Here is a 20,510-nt window from a genome sequence, read left to right on the forward strand (position 1 = left end):
GACAGCAGTCAAGACTCATGGAAAGTACAGTGGAAACTTCAAAGGTGACACTAACTTGTCCGTAGGTGGTGCTGTTTCTTTAAATTTTGCTCCAGTATTTGCTCTTAGATTTAATATAAAAATATACGCAATTATGATTTAATTAAATGTATATAAAGCTATAAATACTTCGGTGTTTAGGAAATATCTTGATAAATATTGAAGTAAGTGCTTTCCCATGCCTGGAAAAGAGTGCCACGGCTCTACCAAGGATTACTTACTTGGTAGCTGTGTAAACTGGAGCTGAGAGCCAAAGCAGAAGCAAGAAGTTACGAGTGTGTAGACTGCAAAAGCTAGTCCTGTGTGGACGCAGCGACACCATGCTCTGCACCTTGGGAGTGTGTGAGTCTCTGGTAAAGGGACAAACAAACGGAGATGACCACAGTTGATAGAATGCAAAGATGGGCCGTCTGGTATGGATAGTGCTATCCTTGTGGACTTTGGCCGACTAGGCAAGAGCCAGTTGTCCTAAGTTTCATGGCTACCATTTGGGGCCACTTTGTTTACATGGTATGAATGTAGAGTGCTGTTTAAAAAAAAATAAAGCCCTGAAAACCAATGACATTTCTTTAGCCTTGAAATTTAGAACTCAGAGTCAAGCTGAGACTAGAAATCATGCTGCACTTCATTTTCTGCCTGAAAAGCTCTTCCCACTGGGGCCTGGCTGCTGCTAATGTCCCTGGAACTTTGGACAGGGCAATACTGTCTGTGTACTCAGCAAGATTATGCTCAATCCTTCTATTTGTTCGAGGCTTTGCTTTTAGGGAAGGAAAAGAGTTTTCTTAATTCCTAGTCTCCCTCCAATTTCCTAAGTATATTTTACCCATCATATTTAAGGCTTTGAAATTTTTATGTTGAGGATTCAGTTAATTAAACAAGAAGCCCTTTTCCTAAGTATGCTCAAGTCTGAGTCGTGAGGGAAAGCTAGCAAGAATTAAGATTACTTTGTGACAAATGCTAGCACACTTTGCAGGGTAGAACCCAACACCATCCTTGAATTAAATAGAGTATATGAATCCTCTTGACCATCATGAGCCCTCAGGAATCCATCCCTCCAACCTTCCTTGTATTCACAATGTCTTCTCTAATAATTCCCCAACACATCCCAAAGCCTCCTCCCTGAACAGCGCTGCTGCTCCTGGAGACAGGGCATGCTCTGTGGCATCTGCATCCCAGCATCACAGGAGTCAGTGGCCCATCACAAGGCAATAAGGTTGCTATGGGATCACACTAAGTCAAGGTAGGGGGTGTCACGAAATGAACTCAGGTATCCAAGACAGCACCTAAGTCCATGGAAGAGTATCTAAACACTAGTTGGGAAAAGTCATATGAAAGTTCAGTTTGTTTTGTTTTTAATGGTTCAAATGCCACCGGTGGTATGTGTGGACTCAAACATTCACTTTTTTCTTTACTTCCTTCCTTTCTTTACTCCCTCTTCAAACTCCCAAGGTCATGTCCCTTTGGCTGTTTCCTCCTGCCCTGTTCCAGTTCCTGATGAACACCGTTCTGTAAAGCAGCCCTGGAACAGACAGACAAGGCAGCTGGCCCACTTCTTCAGATCCGTAGCAGGCTTAGGCTCCAGTCATCTCCTAGGCATAAATACTCCAAAGGTCCATGGTAAAAAAAAAAAAAAAAAAAAAATGGAGATTGTGACCAGACTAAATGTTAAGAGGCTGGGGATTAGGCAATGTGGCTCCAGCAATCTCTGAGGCTGTCTTCCTGCCCTATTCACTGTGGCTCTGTATACAGTGCCTTCTTGAAATCTTTGAGTGTTTATAAAATAAAAAAACCAAATAGTATTGAGATGCTACAAAACTTATAATCTGTAATAGGGAAGAAAAATGACACATTCTTTTTATTTGCAAAGTACAAGTCAGTCCTTAATAGATTTTTAACTAAAATAATGTGCCTTTATTATTTCGTCAAAGTTAAATAGTGAAAAAAGCCAAAGCTAAGTAAAACGAAATGAACCTAATGGAACAAGAGCCCATGAAATGCATGTGGAACACACATCCTCTCCTTGTCCATCAACTTGTTACTGGTCATGAAGACTTCATTCTTAGTGCTTTATAAGTGTAGGTTTAAACCAAAGTGAACATTGGGTAGATCTTAGCTGCATTTCAATATGACGTTTCTCTCAAACTTGAAAAATCTAAATTTAAAAAAAAGTACAAACTGTCCAATATCCACAAATATTTTCAAAATCTGAGAATGTGGTACAATTCTAGATATCTGCCTTCGGAGCCAGACAGGATGACTATGTGAAAAGGTAGGTGGTGGGCACGTTTAAAGTGTACCTAGAAGCTGGGCGTGGTGGCGCGTGCCTTTAATCCCAGCACTTGGGAGGCAGAGGCAGGTGGATTGCAGTGAGTTCGAGGCCAGCCTGGTCTACAAAGCGAGTCCAGGACAGCCAAGGCTGTCTCAAAAAACCAAAAATAAAACAATTAAAATATACATAGAATCCTGAGGGAGGACATGACAGATGAAGGGAGGTTGAGAAAGACAGAAAGTAGATACCGATAAGTCATCTATGGTTTTAAGATGCCCTTTCTTGCATTCTGTTTAAGATTAACAGTCTGTAAGAAAAATTAAACATCAGAGCTAAGTAAATATGCATTTATTCTGGTCCACTTTCAAAAACCTTACTTATGCATATGTATGCATATGTTACATGCACATGTGTATATGCATGCATGCCTATGTATATATTTACATTATATATGCATGTTCAGATGCCTGCAGATACCAGAAGATGGTGTTGGATCCTCTGAAACTGGGGTAATAGGTGGTTTTAAACCCTCAGATACAGGTACTAGGAACCAACAAACCCAACCATTTGCAAGAGCAGTGACAGCTGAGCCATTTCTCCTGCCCCTCAGGTCCTTTTTAAGGGAAGGAAGATAAGGCTGGCAATGTGAGCTCTAGGGGTTAAGTCAACTATCTCATCGGAACCGTGTGGCCAATTGGAAGAAGCAGGCAGGCATGGCAGGAAGAGGCTTTTTAGCTCTGGGCATCAGACACACTGAGAGCACTAGGATGTATTTTGCAAGGAATGGAGAGCAACAGACAAGTGGAGTTAACTGAGTGGAGAGTTGCAAAGACGGTGCCTTTATCTATCTGAAAGCCCCACAGATGCCCTCAGTCCTGTTGCATGCTTCTTGCTACCCCTGACTACCATTGTCTGTGAGCTTCTACCCAACACAAAAACTCTTTGTCACCTTGGGTCGTGTCTGCTTGGTCTCCCCCTTGCTTCCAAAGCCCTTTACCTCTTGCTGGGACCTTACATGGGCTGCATGTATAGACTGTGTGGCTCTGAAACATGCTGCATCTCTTTCTCCCTCTCTGTGTGCCATGGATCTGCGTGAAGATACCACAGTCCCTTCTGTTCTTTCTGCCCTTTCCCACCTCGTTCTCATCCTCTTCTCAGGCTCTTCCTTCTCCTGGCCCTATGAGTCAGGAACTCCTGGAGTTTTCCCTTGGCCTCTCCAGTTACACACTCTCTCTTTGGATGACACCACCCTTTCCTGTCCCTGAAGCAACCTAAGTACTACTTTTCTCAGACTCTCATGCTCTCCCATGCTAGACCATCACAGTTCCTGCTACTGTGTCCTCAGCCTGGCTCGACATCATTTGCAGAACCTGTGAGATGGCTCAGTGGGTAAGGAAGGGTACCTGCTGCCAAGCCAGGGTACCCAAGTTCAATTCCCCAAACCCACACAGTACAAAAAGAGAACTAACTCCTGGCAACTTGCCCTCAGACCTCCACAGGCACGTGTGCTCTGCCATACGCACGATACCCACACACAAAATAAGTAAGACTCAGCTTACCTCAGATGCCCACTCTTGCCCCTGGCCATCCTCTCAACGAATGCAAACAACACCCAGTGCTTACTGAATGATAGATTTTAGCTCTATAATCAGGTATGACAACTATGCTAAACAGTCACAACATGCCCATGAAGAGGATGATAGTTATTTCCCTAATTAGAGGTAAAATAACTGAGGCACAGACAGGTCGCTGGTTAGTCATCTGAAGCCCATGCGGGGACTGACTGATCTATCTGAAGTTAGGGCAGTTCAGCCCAGAACAAAACATGTGAGCATCTGCAGCGCCCTGTCCCTTCCCCAGATGCTGGTCCTCATCTTCAGCTCCTCTCCCTTGTCAGCACAGCCTTTGCTGATTCTCTCTCTGCAGGGCTTCTCCCTTCAGAGGCCCCTCCCAGCCGCATCTTTATGACTCATTACCTACACCAGAGTCACTCACTTTCAGTTTGTGCAAAGCCATCTCATTTGTAGGTCTGCCGCAGCTACGCTTATTTCTTCTTTTTTCTCAGAAACAACATGGCCACTGATCAAAATCAGAGGTTTTTCAAAAATGCAAAAAGGATACTAAAATCAATCCCCGAGTCAAAATTTTCTTTCTGCAGGTGATAACTGATATTAGCGTACTGATGTTACTCCAGCGATTTTATGCTTTTTTTTTTCTGCACAGACACACAGACACATACGGTGAAGCTAGGGATGGCATTGTCCACCTATAGCCCAGACTCAGACTAACAGGGAGGAAGAAGCATCCATCCCAGTCTAGGCTATAAAGTGAGATCTTGTCTCAAAAAACAAAGCAACAAAAGATGTACAAAAGAGATCATGTGTGTTTACCGTTCCATAACACTAGGCCTAGGCATTAATGTTCTTTATGTTTGTCAACCTTAAAGTATTGGCCTGCATTGTCCTAATCACTAATGATACAGAACATTTTTCCATGGGCTTAACGAGTATTACAAATTTTCTCTTGTGTTCCACATTTGCTTAAATTTTCTAGTAGACTAGCAAATTTCTCCTTATCATGAACTCTTTACACATTAAGCATATTACCTTTTGATTGCCATGTAAACTGCATGGAAATGTCCATTCCTCTCTATTTTGTTTGTTAAGAACTTGTATTCCCCTCCCCCCCCTTTTCAGTCTTATTTTGTTTTACTACATAAAAGTTTGAAATATCCGTGCACTTACATATTTTCTGGCCCTCCGTGTTATGCAGATTACTGTTTCTATCTCCTCTGTATAGGTTAAGGCTCCCTGCAGCCTAAGGAGGCCCAAGCTCCTAAGGTGTGACGTGAGCCTGCTGCCTTAGTGTGTCACGTGTTCACTTGTATGCGGCTCCTTCTCCAACTTAGAATGCTATCCAGCTACAATAACTTGCTATTCTGATCATTTGTCCCACGCTTCTCCAATGTGAGACATTATAGGATAAAAACATAAAAATATTTAATGGTAAATAGAGGTTATAAAGTAGCTTGAGATTAAACTTAGTCCTGAAACTCAACCTTTGAGATCATGACTTTTCACAGCATCAGATGTGGAGGATCCTGAAACTTTGTTCTAGGAGTCCTGAGTGCAAGCAGGAGGGGCACTGGGGGGGTGGCGGTGAGGGTGGGGGGGTCGCTGAGGCTGAGGATGGTGGGTGCCACTGAAGCTGAAGGGGGTGGGTGCCACTGAGGCTGAGGGTGGTGGGGGTTGCTGAGGCTGAAGGGGGTGGGTGCCACTGAGGCTGAGGGTGGTGGGGGTTGCTGAGGCTGAAGGGGTGGGTGCCACTGAGGCTGAGGGAGGTGGTGGTCGCTGAGGCTGAGGGGGGTGGGTGCCACTGAGGCTGAGGATGGTGGGTGCCACTGAGGCTGAGGATGGTGGGTGCCACTGAGGCTGAGGGGGGTGGGTGCCACTGAGGCTGAGGGGGGTGGGGTTGCTGAGCCTGAGGGGGGTGGGTGCCATTGAGGTTGAGGGGGTGGGTGCCACTGAGGCTGAGGGGGGTGGGTGCCACTGAGGCTGAGGGGGGTGGGGTTGCTGAGCCTGAGGGGGGTGGGTGCCATTGAGGTTGAGGGGGTGGGTGCCACTGAGGCTGAGCATGGTGGGTGCCGCTGAGGCTGAGGATGGTGGGGGTCACTGAGGCTGAGGATGGTAGAGGATGCTGAGGCTGAGGGGGTGGGGACTCTTAGGGTAAGGGGTGGTGAGGGCACTGAGGCTAAGGATGGTGGGGGTACTGAGGCTGAGGAGGGTAGGTGCCACTGAGGCTGAGGATGGTAGGTGCCACTGAGGCTGAGGATGGTGGGGTACTGAGGTTGAGGGGGAGTGCCACTAAGGCTTAGGGGGGTGGGTGCCACTAAGGCTGAGGGTGGTGGGGTACTGAGTCTGAAGGGGGGTGGTTGTCACTGAGGCTGAGGGTTGTGGGGGGTCGCTGAGGATAGTGGGGGTTGCTGAGGCTAAAGATGGTGGGGGTTGCTGAGGCTGAAGATGGTGGGGGATGCTGAGGCTGAGGGTGGTGGGGGATGCTGAGGCTGAGGGTGGTGGGGGATGCTGAGGCTGAGGGGGGTGGGGACACTGCTCAGGATATTCTGCTATAGGGCAATGTTGTTTCAGTACAAGCCAGATGGGGAACACTGCGTGCACAGGTGCACAGGCTCCGTCAGCCTTCAACGGTGAGCTGATAAGCTACCAGCTCACACACAGCTCTTCTTATCCACAGCTCCTCTCTCCCTTGGCCACACCATTCTCTTGTGGGAATGCCCTCTCTTGAATTACTTCTGTGGCACCTCTCCACTTCTCAGCTCAAAAGCAAGCTCGATTTTTTTTTTTTTTTAATCCCCAGACAGGAAGCAAGCTAACATGTGCATCATCTACTTTACAAAGTTCTATTACTCCTTTCCTCTTGGGCCCCATGGCGCGCTCTCTTGCCGCAGGTGTGTGAGTGTGTTGTATCTCCTGTATTGTGAATATGCAATGCCAGAGATCACATCTCATCTTCAAGTTCTCCTCCTCTGTCAAAGAGCAGGGAGGCCCTTAGTCGACCCCGGGGTTGAAGGAATGCTCACCATATCGGGCCAAAGTTCGTACGCTGGAACTGCTGTGTGCCCCTTGCTGGAGGAAAGCATGTGAAGGGCATGCTGGGGTTGGGGACAGTCGCTACTCAGTCATTCCTCTGTATTCTCCCCAGCTCTGTGCTATCACCTGACCATGGAGATCCATGTTTAAATATGGGGCTGAGCTAGCACCTTTAAGACCCGACATTCACCCTGGAGCACTCACTAACCCACAAAGGAGACACGACTGGAGCATCGGGGCTACTTGCTGGTACCAGCATACCTGAAGAGGCACCTCTCCATTTTCCATGGCATCTCAACGCAGCATAAGGCTGTGTGAATCCAAGTGCTTCCGACTCGAGAAAGCCCGGCACAGCTGATTAACAGTTTAGCTCAAAGGCTCAGTGCAAAGCTGTGTAAGGCAGAGAGGCTGACTGACGGTCATACCTGAATGTTCACATCGGCCCCGTTGTTCACTAACAGCTCCAGACACAGAGCACCATGAGTGGACGCCGCTGCGAAGTGCAGCGGGGTGAAGCCGCTGTTGTTGGGCTGGTTCACGTTAGCACCATAGTCGATCAGCTCGCTAACGACAGCATCCTGGCCATTGTAGCAGGCAATGTGAAGCACTGTGTTTCCATAGACATTGATCTCATCGACCTGCAAGGCATCCAACACAGGGCAATTAGACCCACCGGAGCCAATTCACTCCATTTGCCACAGAAGGCATCATGGCTCTGGTGAGAGAAAAGAAACAGCCACTCATCGGCTAATTATTCGGAGCTCACTTGCTCCCCCCTCCCCCCGCCCGTTAGGTTGTCCTGAGAGCACCCCCCCTCCACATCCCTAGGGAAAGACAGGCAAAATTGAATATGACAAAAAAAATTACCCACAAGGCATTAAAGGTTTCAACCTGTGGAGGGGTTATCCAGATCGCGAAGGATAAACAAGACAGAAGGCAAAGGTGCTTTCAAAACGCCAAAAAAAGGAAAGGATAAAACCCAAATTCATGGGCTAGGGAACAGTAACCATGGGAAGAGAGGACAGGAGAGTGGCTTGTGGACCCTGTGCCCTCAAGCCAGGCTCAGCTCTACCTGCAGAGCTGAGGTCTGTCTGCCCACGGCTCCCCTACTGCCTTCCCAGATCTGCTCCAGGATCCAGTGTTAGCATCTTGGTCTCACACAGCACTGGGCTCCCCTTTCCTCCAGGCTTAAGATGGCTTGAGCATTACTGCTCCTAGCTGAGGGGATGGAGACGGCTGACTCTTTTAGCGCATCATCAAAGGCTCTTATTCAACCCCAGCCATGCATTCATTCTCTCCTGCTGTGAGCCACACTTGCCAAGGCCCGTTTCTGAAAGTCCTTTTTAATGCCTGATTATTGCATATTACATAGAATATACATGCTAGCTGGGAGGTGATGGTGCATGAGGCCAGCTTGAACCACGGAGCAAGCTGCAAGACAGCCAGGGATACACATAGGAACCCTGTGTCAAAAAAACCAAAACATACATACATACATATATATATAGATACATGTGTGTTTCTATATCTCTGTATGTCTGCAGTCTGTTTCTGATTTCTTGCTACTTGCCCCATCATGATTTATCAGCCCACATAAACAGAGAAATGCACGATCCATGGAAATACGTTTTTTCTCCACTTGAATATAAATGCAGAAGAAAAAGCCTACACAGAAAGACATGAACTGTGCACTGATGCAGCCACCGGCACTTACCTCCACCCCCAGGTTGAGGAGGTGTTTGACAACACTGATCTGCCCGTTGGAGGCTGCAGCATGCAATGGGGTGTAACCCTTCTTATCTTTGCAGGTCACCTCGGCTCCGTGGTTAATAAGCAGTGCCACAACGTCCAGGTGGCCTTGGCAAACAAAGCAGCAAAAACATCATTAACCTTTATAAGACAATTTGACAACTCACTGCACCCAAAAGATCATTACTAGCGTTTTGTTTTGTTTTGTTTTTAGCCACCAGTACTTTTCTGATCCATTTATTTAAAAATAAAAAAGCTGCCTCGTGGAAAATAACCAGTGAGTGTTTATTGGGTACCTTCTTTGCTCTGGACATTTTATAAATCCCATTAGAAGAAAAAAAGATGATTCGTATATGACTTTGAATGAGATGTAGCAAAGATAGTGGCCATTTACTATGGTAACAAAGAAGAACCAGACACCGACAATATATTAGTAGCACAGCCTTTTAAAAGCTGTACTGAAATTGAATGTGTACACCCAGCAATTGGGGACTAAAGCAAGCAAGTGACAAGTTCAAAGGCAGCATGAGCGAGAGTGAATTCCAGAGCACTCTACATGACAGAGCAAGACCCTGCCTCAAATCAGAAACAGCAACAAGGGTTGTGTTAAAATGCAGGCGAGTACCATTCCTTGCCCCAGAAAAGCCTAACAGTAACAATTTAGTTTAGAAAACCAATTTAAAAAGAAAAAAAGAATACTCCCAGATTACTGTTAAATCTGAAATTGCTACTGCTTTGTTAGCTTTTAATCCATAAAAGGCAATTTTTATGTATGTGTTTCCATATAAAATAACTCCTGTAAATTATTCACTAAATAGAAAACCTTGCTATTCTCAACTTTTGTAGGTTTTGGAACTCTCTTCCCTAATTCACTATGATAAATGTGGTTGGCCTTTATTTTATAGTTGAAGATCATTCAAAGCTTAAGGTCGTTTTTATAATCGTGGCAGCTAAGTGAAGACAAATATTGAGTCCAGGACCTTAATTTTGGATGGGATGCTGGGGTGTGGCATTACCTTGTCTTACCAAAATTTGACTCCTTATCTACAAAAACCTGTATATAGAAAAAAAAAAACATTTTCTATTACTAGTGCTGCTGTTTCAAGCTACTTGCCCCAGTTTTTGTCCCATTATCTCCTAAGGATCATCACCTACACATATGTTCTCCTATGTGCCCTGGTGACATGATTTAAAATGATTTGACTTCTCTGGACTACAAAAATATTTTAACTATACATCCACAAAGCATAAGCTTGAAGCCCTCAGATTCTTTGAGTAGCTCAGTACATATTTTACCTAAACACCTAACCGGTGTTAGCCAATTCAAAGGTCTGTGACGGTCAAAAGAAAAAAAAGAAGGAGCAGGGGTGGACAAGTGGCACACGCCTGTAATTCCCGCCCCTGGGAAGCGGGAAGCAGCTCCAGGTCTTCCGCTATACAAAGGGTTAATTCTCACAGAACTGGGGTCTGCAAGTCTAAGCATTCATTCAGAAACCTGTAGCAATAGGTTTTGTTTTATTCTTGGCCAAATCTATTCTTTTTTTTTTTTTTTTTTTAACCCCTACAATTAATGTTAATTTTTGAAATGTCATTGATGATTAAAAGACATGTATGCTTGTGAAAGTGACTCACACAGGCAAAAATGCTCTTTAAAAAAAAAAAAATCACTAGTCCCTGGAGATACCAGCTAATATTTCAGCATTAATTTTCCAAATTTCCCTTCACCGTATAGACGTTTCTATAGCAATGGAAAATACTATACATTTTATCATGCTTCTTTATGATGCATCTCCCTTTAGGGTGTCACACACACCTTGCCGTTTATACATCTCCACGGACACCATTGCTGTACTCCCTTCTGTGTCCTATTGTGTAGCTCCTCCTCGATTTACCAAAACAATCTCCCGAGGATGGGCGTTAGCTTGTATGCAACTAGGTCTGGCAGAACTCTATCTACTTTTCTAACTGCAGGCCGCTCTCTAATCGCAAATGCACGGTAGGATCCTAGTTATTCACTCTCACCTCTGCAGTGAGGATCAACTGTGAGGGACTATCATTTGCCCGAGATCTTTGCGATGGATCAAAAGAAAAGGACAGAATAGAGATGCAACCTCTTCCTTCAACTCCAGCGGGGACAGAGGAAGCCTGCGGGTCTCCCCTCTGTGCCCAGCGAAGCAGCAGCTTCGTCCACAGGAACTCCTGCACTTCTACAGACAAAGGAGCCGGGAAGCTTCCCTTTCTTCCTTCCCTTTGTCTCTTTTAAAAATATTTAGAAGCACAAAGACAAAGAGCATGGTGTCCTTGCTTTGTTAACCAGTCTGCCTTCTTTCCTAAACACTTTATCTGATGCCATGACAAACTAACACTCACGCAGTGTGTGTGTGTAGCTTTCCCATCCAGAGTGAAGAATGTCCAGAGAGGCCCAGGTCATGAGTCATCCTCCCCTGAGTTTGGGATAAATAAACCTCTGACATGGCAACTGTCCAACTAGAGCACTTTACAGATGCCAGGACGACGGGCCAAATCTTCATTCAAGTGGAAGCCAAGCCTTAAGTCAGACTTGCCCAAGAAATCCTACACGGTCAGCAAGAGGCCCGGAGCATCTGCAGTTAAGGTCATCTGCTTGTGGTTTTTTTAGTTGTTGTTTGAAAGGTTGGGGATCAAACCCAGGGTCTTGTGCACACTAGGCACGCACCACACCATTAAGATAGCAAAGACCCCGGCACTTTGCTTTCCACACACGGAATCCTCACCCATGTACGCTGCCCAGTGGAGAGCGCGCCGGTCCTTCTTGTCAAATGCGTTGATGTTCGCCCCTTTGGCCAAGAGTAAATTGACCATCTGAAAGGTAACAATGAAATGAAGTGGGTCCCTCAGCAATGATGAGGACTCCTTGTTGCCTGCAGGAGATCCAAACCAAATCAGCACCCACCCTAACAGCAGCTCGGGGATTCTGACTAGGGAGACGATGCCCTGCTGCTCGTGTTGAAGGAGAAGACTGAAAGGACAAGCTACTTTTTCAACTCATTATGGTCTGGATTTGAGAATGGATATAACTTTCCGGGGTGACATACCTCTATTACTCTCACATTCACAAAGCCCCAACACCCACAGTGGTTCCATCTGTGCTAACAGGGTCTGAGTAGTGTGTCCTTGTGCCCAGTGATGAGAGGACTCACCTCCATGTGTCCATTTAGGGCCGCGTGGTGCAGGGCTGTGCGCCCACCTCGGTCAGAGACATTGACACTGCTCAGGAGTGGAATGATCACCTCTGCGCACTTGACAGCCTTATTGGCCGCTGCCACGTGGAGGGGGGTCTGCCAGTTCTTGTCTCTCGCATTGACATCAGCCGAGTGTTTAATCAATACTTGCACTGCCTCCTACAACAAAAGCAGTTTGCAGGGTCACTGACAAATGCCCAATCAATACTTCCTCTGTATAAATTGCCTCTCTGGACACAGGAACTGTACAGAGAAAGGGAGAGGGGGGGAAAAGTGTGCTGCCCTCCCTGGCAGGCTGTGGACAAGCCAAGACATATGAGATCTGAAGAGTAAAGGCAGACTGAGGCAATCACTATCTTGCTTTGTCAGGTCAAGAGTCCAGCCCCCACCTAAAATCAAGTATGTCTTTCTAAAGGCACAGTTTTCTTATGAGGCATCCTTGGATCACCTGAGAGCATTTCATGTGCAAATATGCACAACAGATAAAAGAGCTATAAAAAAAATCTTACACACACACACACACACACAATGTTTTGTAAAATGAGAGGAGTCTGGCAATAAGCCAACAAACCCCCAAAGCCTGTCACACACTTTTTGAATCTAGGTTCTCTACGGCAACATGTAACATATACCCTTCCATCTGTAAGATCAATATGCAGTGAACAAAGTGATTATGTCCTGCCTCAGTTTAAAGCTATAAAATGGGTCCAACTTTTCCATTACAATTAGTAACTCCTTTTGTTGTTTTGGTCTGGTTTGATTTTTTTTTTTTTCTTTTTAAAGTAATGAGTGGCAATCATTTTCTTTTTTATTATATTTTATTAATTTATTCATATTACATCTCAATTGTTAGCCCATCCCTTGTATCCTCCCATTCCTCCCTCCCTCCCATTTTCCCCTTACTCCCCTCCCCTATGACTGTGACTGAGGGGGACCTCTTCCCCCTGTATATGCTCTTAGAATATCGAGTCTCTTCTTGGTAACCTGCTATCCTTCCTCTGAGTGTCACCAGGTCTCCCAATCCAAGGGACATGGTCAAATACGATTTTCTATTTGTTTGTTTGTTTGTTTGTTTTGAGACAAGGTCTCAGCAAATTGCCCCAGGATGGCTTGGAACTCACAATGCAGCACAGATTGTCCCTAAACTCATGATCCTCCCATCTCAGCCTCTTGTGTGATGAGGTCATGGGTGTACACCACCAAGCCTGGCTATATTGAGTAACTTCCTTTGCCACTCTTTAATTTTTTAATTTTAATTTTATTAATTTATTCAGATTACAACTCAATTGTTATCCCATCACTTGTATCCTCCCGTTCCTCCCTCCCTCCTGCTTTCACCCTATTCCCCTCCCCTAAGTCTATGACTGAGAGGGACCTCCTCCCCCACTATATGGTCATAGGCTATCATAGGCCTGCTTATTCTTTCTTTGAGTGCCACCAGGCCTCCCCACCGAGGGGAGGTAGTCAAATATAGGGCACCAGAGTTCATGCCAAAGTCAGTCCCCGCTCTCCACATAACCATGGAGAATGTCCTGTCCATTGGGTAGATCAGAGTAGGGGTTTGATGTTTACTACTTGTATTGTCCTTGGTTAGTGCAATGCCACTTTTTTTTAAACAATTACTGAGACTTTTAAATTTGATTTCCTTACCAATTTACCTATACTATAGAATTAAGATGTCTGGGCCCAACTAAGCCTTTACTAGATTTCAGCATTCCTTTATGCCTCCTGTCTAGTCAAGTGACATATAGTTCATTTCAAGAATAAAATATCTGCTCATTTCTTAGTTCTATTTCCTTCCAGAGACCTCCCTAGGACTCGTTAGTGGTGTTAGCCAAGGATGTCTTGTCGTTGTGGCATCAGTACCACACTGCACCCCCCTTCATGAACCAACAAGTTAGGTTTAGGTTCCTCAATCACCAGAGGATGGATAGCCAAACTACTTTATCACACGAATATGTGACAGCGTGGCCCAGATAACTGATTTAACTCAGCAAAACCAACACTTTGAGCCCAAATTTCAGTGCTTAAAAAAAAAAAAAAAAGTTCTGTGAGTCAGAAGTAGCAATGTATTGAGAAAAGCAACTAACTTGGATGACAACATGAGAGTAAAAAGAAACTGTAGCCAGGCAGTGGTGGTGCACACCTTTAACCCCAGCACTCGGGAGGCAGAGGCAAACAGATCACTGAGTTCAAGGCCAGCCTGGTCTACAAATCGAGTCCAGGACAGTCAAGGCTACACAGAGAAACCCTGTCTTGAAAAACAAAACGAAACAAAAATAGAAACTATAGAAATTGATCATACAATTGATATGAGTGGCACAGTAACTCTAGGGACCGCTTCTAGATGATGCAAGTAAAATTCAGGAAACTGATGCAAGAAAGGCTGACAAAAACAGTATTCAGTATTACTTGAGCCCATTTTAGAATGAAACAAGAATATATACTTTTTTTTACACCCACCCCCCCCCCCTGTGTGTGTGTGTGTGTGTGTGTGTGTGTGTGTGTGTGTGTGTATACAGGTTATAAGAATCAGGACTCTCCTTCTAACATATAGGTCCTAGAAATTGAACGTAGGTCTTTAGGCTTAGCAGCAAGGGCCTGCTGCTGAGCCATTTCACAGGCTCTACATGTGTTGTTGATGCTCACCGGTACATGAAACATTGCTAGAACTACAAAGATCAAGATAAGTTAATTTGATTCTAGCCTACAGTTGAAGAAATAAAAATAAACAAAAGGACATTTAAATCACAATAGAAACGATATAACATTTTAGAATAAGAAAACACTTTAATCTACTTTGGTCTGATGAGTTCTGAAGTTGATTTGAATGCAGAGACAGTCTGTTTTGAGATGGGAAGGCAGTACAGGAATCTCCACTTGGATCTTTTCCTTTAAAAAGGAAAACATTATAGCTGATATTTACCTCAGAGTCAACACTCTGCCCTTGGGCACTGAAACCAAGGCTTTTCCCTCACTTACGTAGTAGTAGAAATCCTCAGGGAAGGATGGTCCTTCTACAACACTGATGACTCGAGGCTCACCCTCGAGTCTTTCCCTCTGACTGCACATCACTGTTCCGCAAAGTGTACTTACAGGGTCTGATACGCAGCTTTAAACTGAGAGTCCTAAAACTGTGGCACAGGAAGCTACGGCAGGAGAATTGCAGTTTGAGCTACAGATTGAGCTTAAGGCCAGCCCAGGCAATTTAGTAAAACACTTTCTTAATATAAAAGGTGAAGGGGGGATTAGAAGTTGTGGTAGTTTGAATGAAAATGGCTCCATGGGATCATAGGGACAGGCACTGATGGGAGGTGTGGCCTTGTTGGAGTAGGTGTGGCATTGCTGGAGGAAGTGTGTCACTAGAGAAGGGCTTGAGGTCTCAGGTACTCAAGCCAGGCCTAGTGAAACTGTCTCTTCCTGCTGCCTGTGGCTCCAGATGAAGAACTCTCAACCCCTCTCCAGCACCATGTCTGCCTGCATGCCGCCATAGTTCCCGCCATGATGACAAGGGACTAAACCTCTGAACTGTAAGCCAAGCCAGCCCCAAGTAAGTGGTTTCCTTTATAAGAGTTTCCAGGGTCATGGTGGCTCTTCATAGCACTAGAAGCCCTGACAGGGATGTATCTTACCGGCAGGATGCTTGGCTAGTGTGTGGAACCCCAAGCTCAATCCCCAACAGTGGGGTTAGGGGATGGGACCCATGCTCGGTAACCAAGGACCAGAGATAACTACAGTAACAGAGCCAGGACAATCCCAGCACTTACGCTTCTTACTGCTCCAGGGAGAGTTTTGCACCACTGGAGTTTGTAGATTAAAAACAAACACACACACACACACACACACAAAAACAGTGACAGGTTTAAACGGATTTGACAATAATGTGGAAAAGGCAGAGAAAAGACTAGTGCCTTTGTGGCTATATAAACAAAAGATAAATAAAATATCCCACCCTGGACATGCATGCTATTTCATGTATGTAGAATTTAAATAAAAATGAAATAAATTATTTTGAAGACGTGTGCCATAAAAACAGATACAGGACATAAGATGGTAGCACCCTTTCTCACATTCACAGCAAAGCAATACTACGCACTGTCACTTGAATACCTTTTAGTTTAGCACTATTTTACTGTGCTTGTGTGGGTTCTTTTGTTAAGTGTTATGTGAATTTAGGATAGATTAGCAAAATATGCAAGGTCATTTCATAAACTTCTTCTATTGGGAGATAAGACTAGAGAATTTACGAGCAATTTATAATTGAAAGTTAATAAGGTGTAATTATCTTTTTCTCTCAATGCTGGCGATCAAACAGAGTCTGCATGCTAAACCAGTGCTCTGTCAGCATCAGCATGCCCAGTGTAAGATGTGTGGCTACTAACTTAATGCAGAGGAGGGGAGTAAGACATTGCCTAGATGCATTTGAATAAATGCTTAAGGATAATTTACAATTCATTTCTTCAAAGCAATGTGCTAAGCAAAGATAGTATAAAGTTATATGCAAGTAATAGTTACATATAAATAAATGCCTTTTGTATGGGAGGTTGGAAGATCTTGAGTTCAAGGCCAACCTCTGCTGCAATCAGTCTCCTTAAAATAGTTTACCCAGATGTGTATTGGGTCTTGTTTTTGTAAAGAAAACCATTTACAGGACATAATCCGCCTGCTTTCACAGTGTCCATGCCACAGCTGAGCTGAGAAACTGAGCAGGAGAATGCAAAGGTGAACAGGCTTGCTCTCCAGCCCTCTGCGGACAAAGTTTGCAGAGCCCCCTGGAATAGCCCGGGATTGACTTCTCAGAAACTGAAAGCCGTTAGGTCTGATTCCAATTTTACTTGATGGGAAAATACTGTTTATAATTAAGTCACCTTCGAAGGAGGAAGCTCTGTTGAAAGCCAGAGGCCGTGGCTGTGCAGTGAAGGGTGAGTGGAGGGTACATAGAGAGTCCGAACTTTGCATAGTGAGGAAAAGGGCTCAGTGTGGCCCGGGAAAGAAGAGGTGAGGCCCCGAGCTGTCCACCACAGGGAGCGGTGGACACCAGCCACCTAAAAGCAAACTTACCAAAGCAGACACATTAGTTAACTAGATGAATGCTTGGCGTGCAAGCAGCAACCCAAACCTCCCCAAACCTTTGAGACCACCTAGAGAATGCTAGACTTGTGCAAGATGGGCCGTGTGGTGCTTACTTAATCAGCTCTGAAGCCCAGGAGATCATGGCTGGCATTTGGGCTGCACTTTAATGGTGCAGTTTATTACCAGCTGGGGAGAAAGTTCCCCAATGCGCTGCAGATGTTACCACATTGGCCTTTCACACCCAGCTCTCACAGCTCAAAGACACCTTGAAGAACCACAATCTTTCTTTCCCCTCTACGTTTGTTACATGCTTTACCTCTGCTGGTCTCCATTTTCATATTTATATCTGTTTACCTCACAACTCCCATCCTTTCCACCTTCCTAATGTGAGAAGACTTTATCAAGAAAGAAGGATACATAAACAAAGGAGGAGTTCTTGATTTCTAAACATTCCCCCCCCCTATTTTTATTTTATTTTATTTATTTATTTATTTATTTATTTATATTTTTTGGTTTTTCGAGACAGGGTTTCTCCGTGTAGCACTGGCTGTCCTGGACTAACTTTGTAGACCAGGCTGGCCTCAAACTCACAGTGATCCACCTATCTCTGCCTCCCGAGTGCTGGGATTAAAGGCGTGAGCCACCACCACTGGGCCAAACAGCCACTTTTTAAAACATGAAAATACCTGCAACACAACTCCTATGCCTAAGACTCAAGGAACATCACATGAGAGGGGGCAGAAAGATGGTAAGAGGCAGGTCGTGCGATTTGCTGCGAGACTGTGTCCTCTAGGAACGTCAGAAATGACCATTCATAAAGTCTCCCCGCAACTTGACTGCCCAAATGTGAGCTGAGAAACAATATGTATGCTAAAGTGGACACGGACAATCCATGGCCTAAATGAACAACTACAGGCAACTAAGGAATGCTGAGAGTGGGGGACATAGTCTTTCTCAGGGAAGAGCACACCAATTGGTTATCCACCACCACCAGATGGCCAGCCTTGACAACATACAAGTAACACTATGTATTTAGGAACATACATACACACACACACACACACACACACACACACACACACTTATACACACATCATATATATGTAAGAACAACTAATGAAAAACAAGAGGCTATGCTTTGGAAGAGAGCCAAGGAGGGGTGTATGGGACTGCCCAGACGGAAGAAAGGGAAGAGGGAAATGACACAATTATATTGTAATTTCAAAAATTAAATAATATTTTTTGAAAACCATAAAAATATAGTTCGAGATGATTTGAGGGCTGGGGATGCAGCTTAAGGATAGAGCGCTTGCCCATGGTGCACAAAAGCCTAAACTCAATGACCAGTGCAACAACAACAAAGACTGTGGCATTAAATTCACAAACACACAAAATGGAGAGGGCCCAGTGGTTCCCTGGGATGGCCCTTCTCTTTCCCAGGCAGCCTTGGTTCTCGGACAGGATGGCTTGAGTTCGGGGGGAATGACCCATCAACCGGGCAGGATGGCTGGAGTTCAGGGGGATGACCCATCAGCCAGGCAGGATGGCTGGAGTTCAGGAGGATGACCCATCAGCCAGGCAGGATGGCTGGAGTTCAGGGGGATGACCCATCAGCCGGGCAGGATGACTGGAGTTCAGGAGGATGACCCATCAGCCAGGCAGGATGGCTGGAGTTCAGGAGGATGACCCATCAGCTGGCCGACTCAGGGCTACAAGTGTTTTCTACCAGACTTTGATGAGCTCAGCAAGGAAGGAGCCTGGCAGAAATGCATCCAGATGCTATTTCTCCTGAGCTATCCATAAGTTTAAGCTGTAGCTTTCTCCTGCCAAACTGGCTTCATATGTTTAATAGAAATCTAATATAATATTTAGACCACACCACATCTTTGCTTTAAAAAAAAAAGATTTTCATTTCACAACTGTGTTCCAAGTTCAAGCATTTTTAACCTGGGAAGTGCTTTGACTTGGTTTTGTAAAGAAGTAATTTTATGAATACTTAAGAGAGTAATTTTAAAAATCAAAAATGGCTTTCTTTTCCAGTATTTTCACACTGAATATGAGTTTTCTCTAATATAAATATACAAGTGCAGAAGAGACCAACACTGGAACAGGAAAGCCACTACTTTTTGGACTAAGAAAAGATACCTAGACAGTGGTAAAGGTCCAGTTTTTAACAATTATGTTGTTGGCTAAGCATGGTGGTGTTACTTGCTGTAATTCCAGCCCTCGGAAGCACAAGAAGAAACATCACCAATTGAAGACCAGCATGCAACCAATTCTCAAAGAAGCATTTTATTATTACGTCCAGTGCTTCAGAACTTTTGCAAAATATAATAGAAAGTAATTAAAATAGAAATGATAAAAGATAAATCAATGTATTGTTAAGTCTAACACGCATGAAACTTTTGTGAGTTTTCTTTTTCTTTTCTTTTTGTTTGTTTGTCTGGTTTTATTGAGTGTGGCTCACTGTGCAGCACAGGCTGTCCTTAAACTCAAGATCCTTTGGTCTCAGACTCTGGAGTGCTACAATTGCAAGCACAAGCCACCACACTTGGGTGTGAAGTCCTTCAAGTTCTCCCAAAGTTTCATAAGCTCGTGGGTAGGATCGTAGTGCTGGGCTAGTGACCCCCAGCGGACAGGCCACAGCATGCGGTGTTCTTTCAAAGCATTTTTTTCCTCTTTTAAATGAATAAGCACCAGGGAGGATCCTACTATTTCTCCCGAATGAAGGTTTCAGCCCTGCTAGTGCTCAGTCTTATGGCTATAGGTCTTGCTGGATGAGATCCTGTGGCAGCCTGCCCTACACACAGAGGGGAGGATTGACTTGGATGCCACTGGCCGAAGATGGCATCCACCGTTACCTGATTTCCCACCTGAGTTCTACTTTTTATGGGTTTCTCTCTTTGTAAAGGCCATTCCATCTCCTGATGAGTAGACGCACACACTGCAGCAGCATATGGAAAAGATGAGAAGAAACAGCACTACCACCTTTACCTCTGCACGTAACTGATCCACAAATCAAAATGCAAAAGTAAGGGTTAGAACTACACATAGTTTTTGCAGGCGTAAGCCATGTCAAATTCAATGCATTATCAGTTGCTTTAGATCAGGCTCTGGGTCTTAAGACAACTTTCTGCCAGGTAAGATGTGCCCACTTGCACTATAGTGGCACGGCCATTATGGAGGTAACCAACAGCTCCCTGATTTGAGGCCCACTTCTCAACTCCATTGAGTTGTTTAACTAAATTAACAAAGTGCAGAACCACCTTCAAATTATATATTTATACCCATAGGCAATTACCACTCTCAGCATTAACCAGAGAAGCCTCTTTCCAATGATCTGCGGTAGTGCAAAGACTCGTGGCCACAAAAGGTTCTGAGAATAATGATGGTTGAGTGGTCAGCCTTAAACAAGAGATTTATACTATCACCTCCAAAGGTCAAGGGGCTTCACAGAAGATGGGCTGGAAAGAACATAAGAGGCAGAAGACAGGCTGAAAGCTGCTGTGTCCTGGGCAACATGCAGCCATTGAAATCACAAACCCTCAACAA

General features: G+C 44.8%; 1 protein-coding gene across 1 annotated transcript in view; it reads right to left on the reverse strand.

Annotated features, from left to right (window-relative positions):
* Window positions 1-20,510, reverse strand: part of Ankrd44 (ankyrin repeat domain 44) — a 260,349-nt gene that overhangs the window by 95,819 nt on the left and 144,020 nt on the right. Inside the window, exons 5-8 of the mRNA XM_051153824.1 lie at window positions 11,844-12,044; window positions 11,418-11,505; window positions 8,630-8,772; window positions 7,341-7,553 (exon numbers count right to left, since the gene is read on the reverse strand). Coding sequence (XP_051009781.1) covers window positions 7,341-7,553; window positions 8,630-8,772; window positions 11,418-11,505; window positions 11,844-12,044 — 645 coding nt within the window. The remainder of the gene's footprint in view (window positions 1-7,340; window positions 7,554-8,629; window positions 8,773-11,417; window positions 11,506-11,843; window positions 12,045-20,510) is intronic.

The sequence above is a fragment of the Acomys russatus genome, chromosome 12, assembly GCF_903995435.1.
Source record: "Acomys russatus chromosome 12, mAcoRus1.1, whole genome shotgun sequence".
Classification (NCBI taxonomy): Eukaryota; Metazoa; Chordata; class Mammalia; order Rodentia; family Muridae; genus Acomys; species Acomys russatus.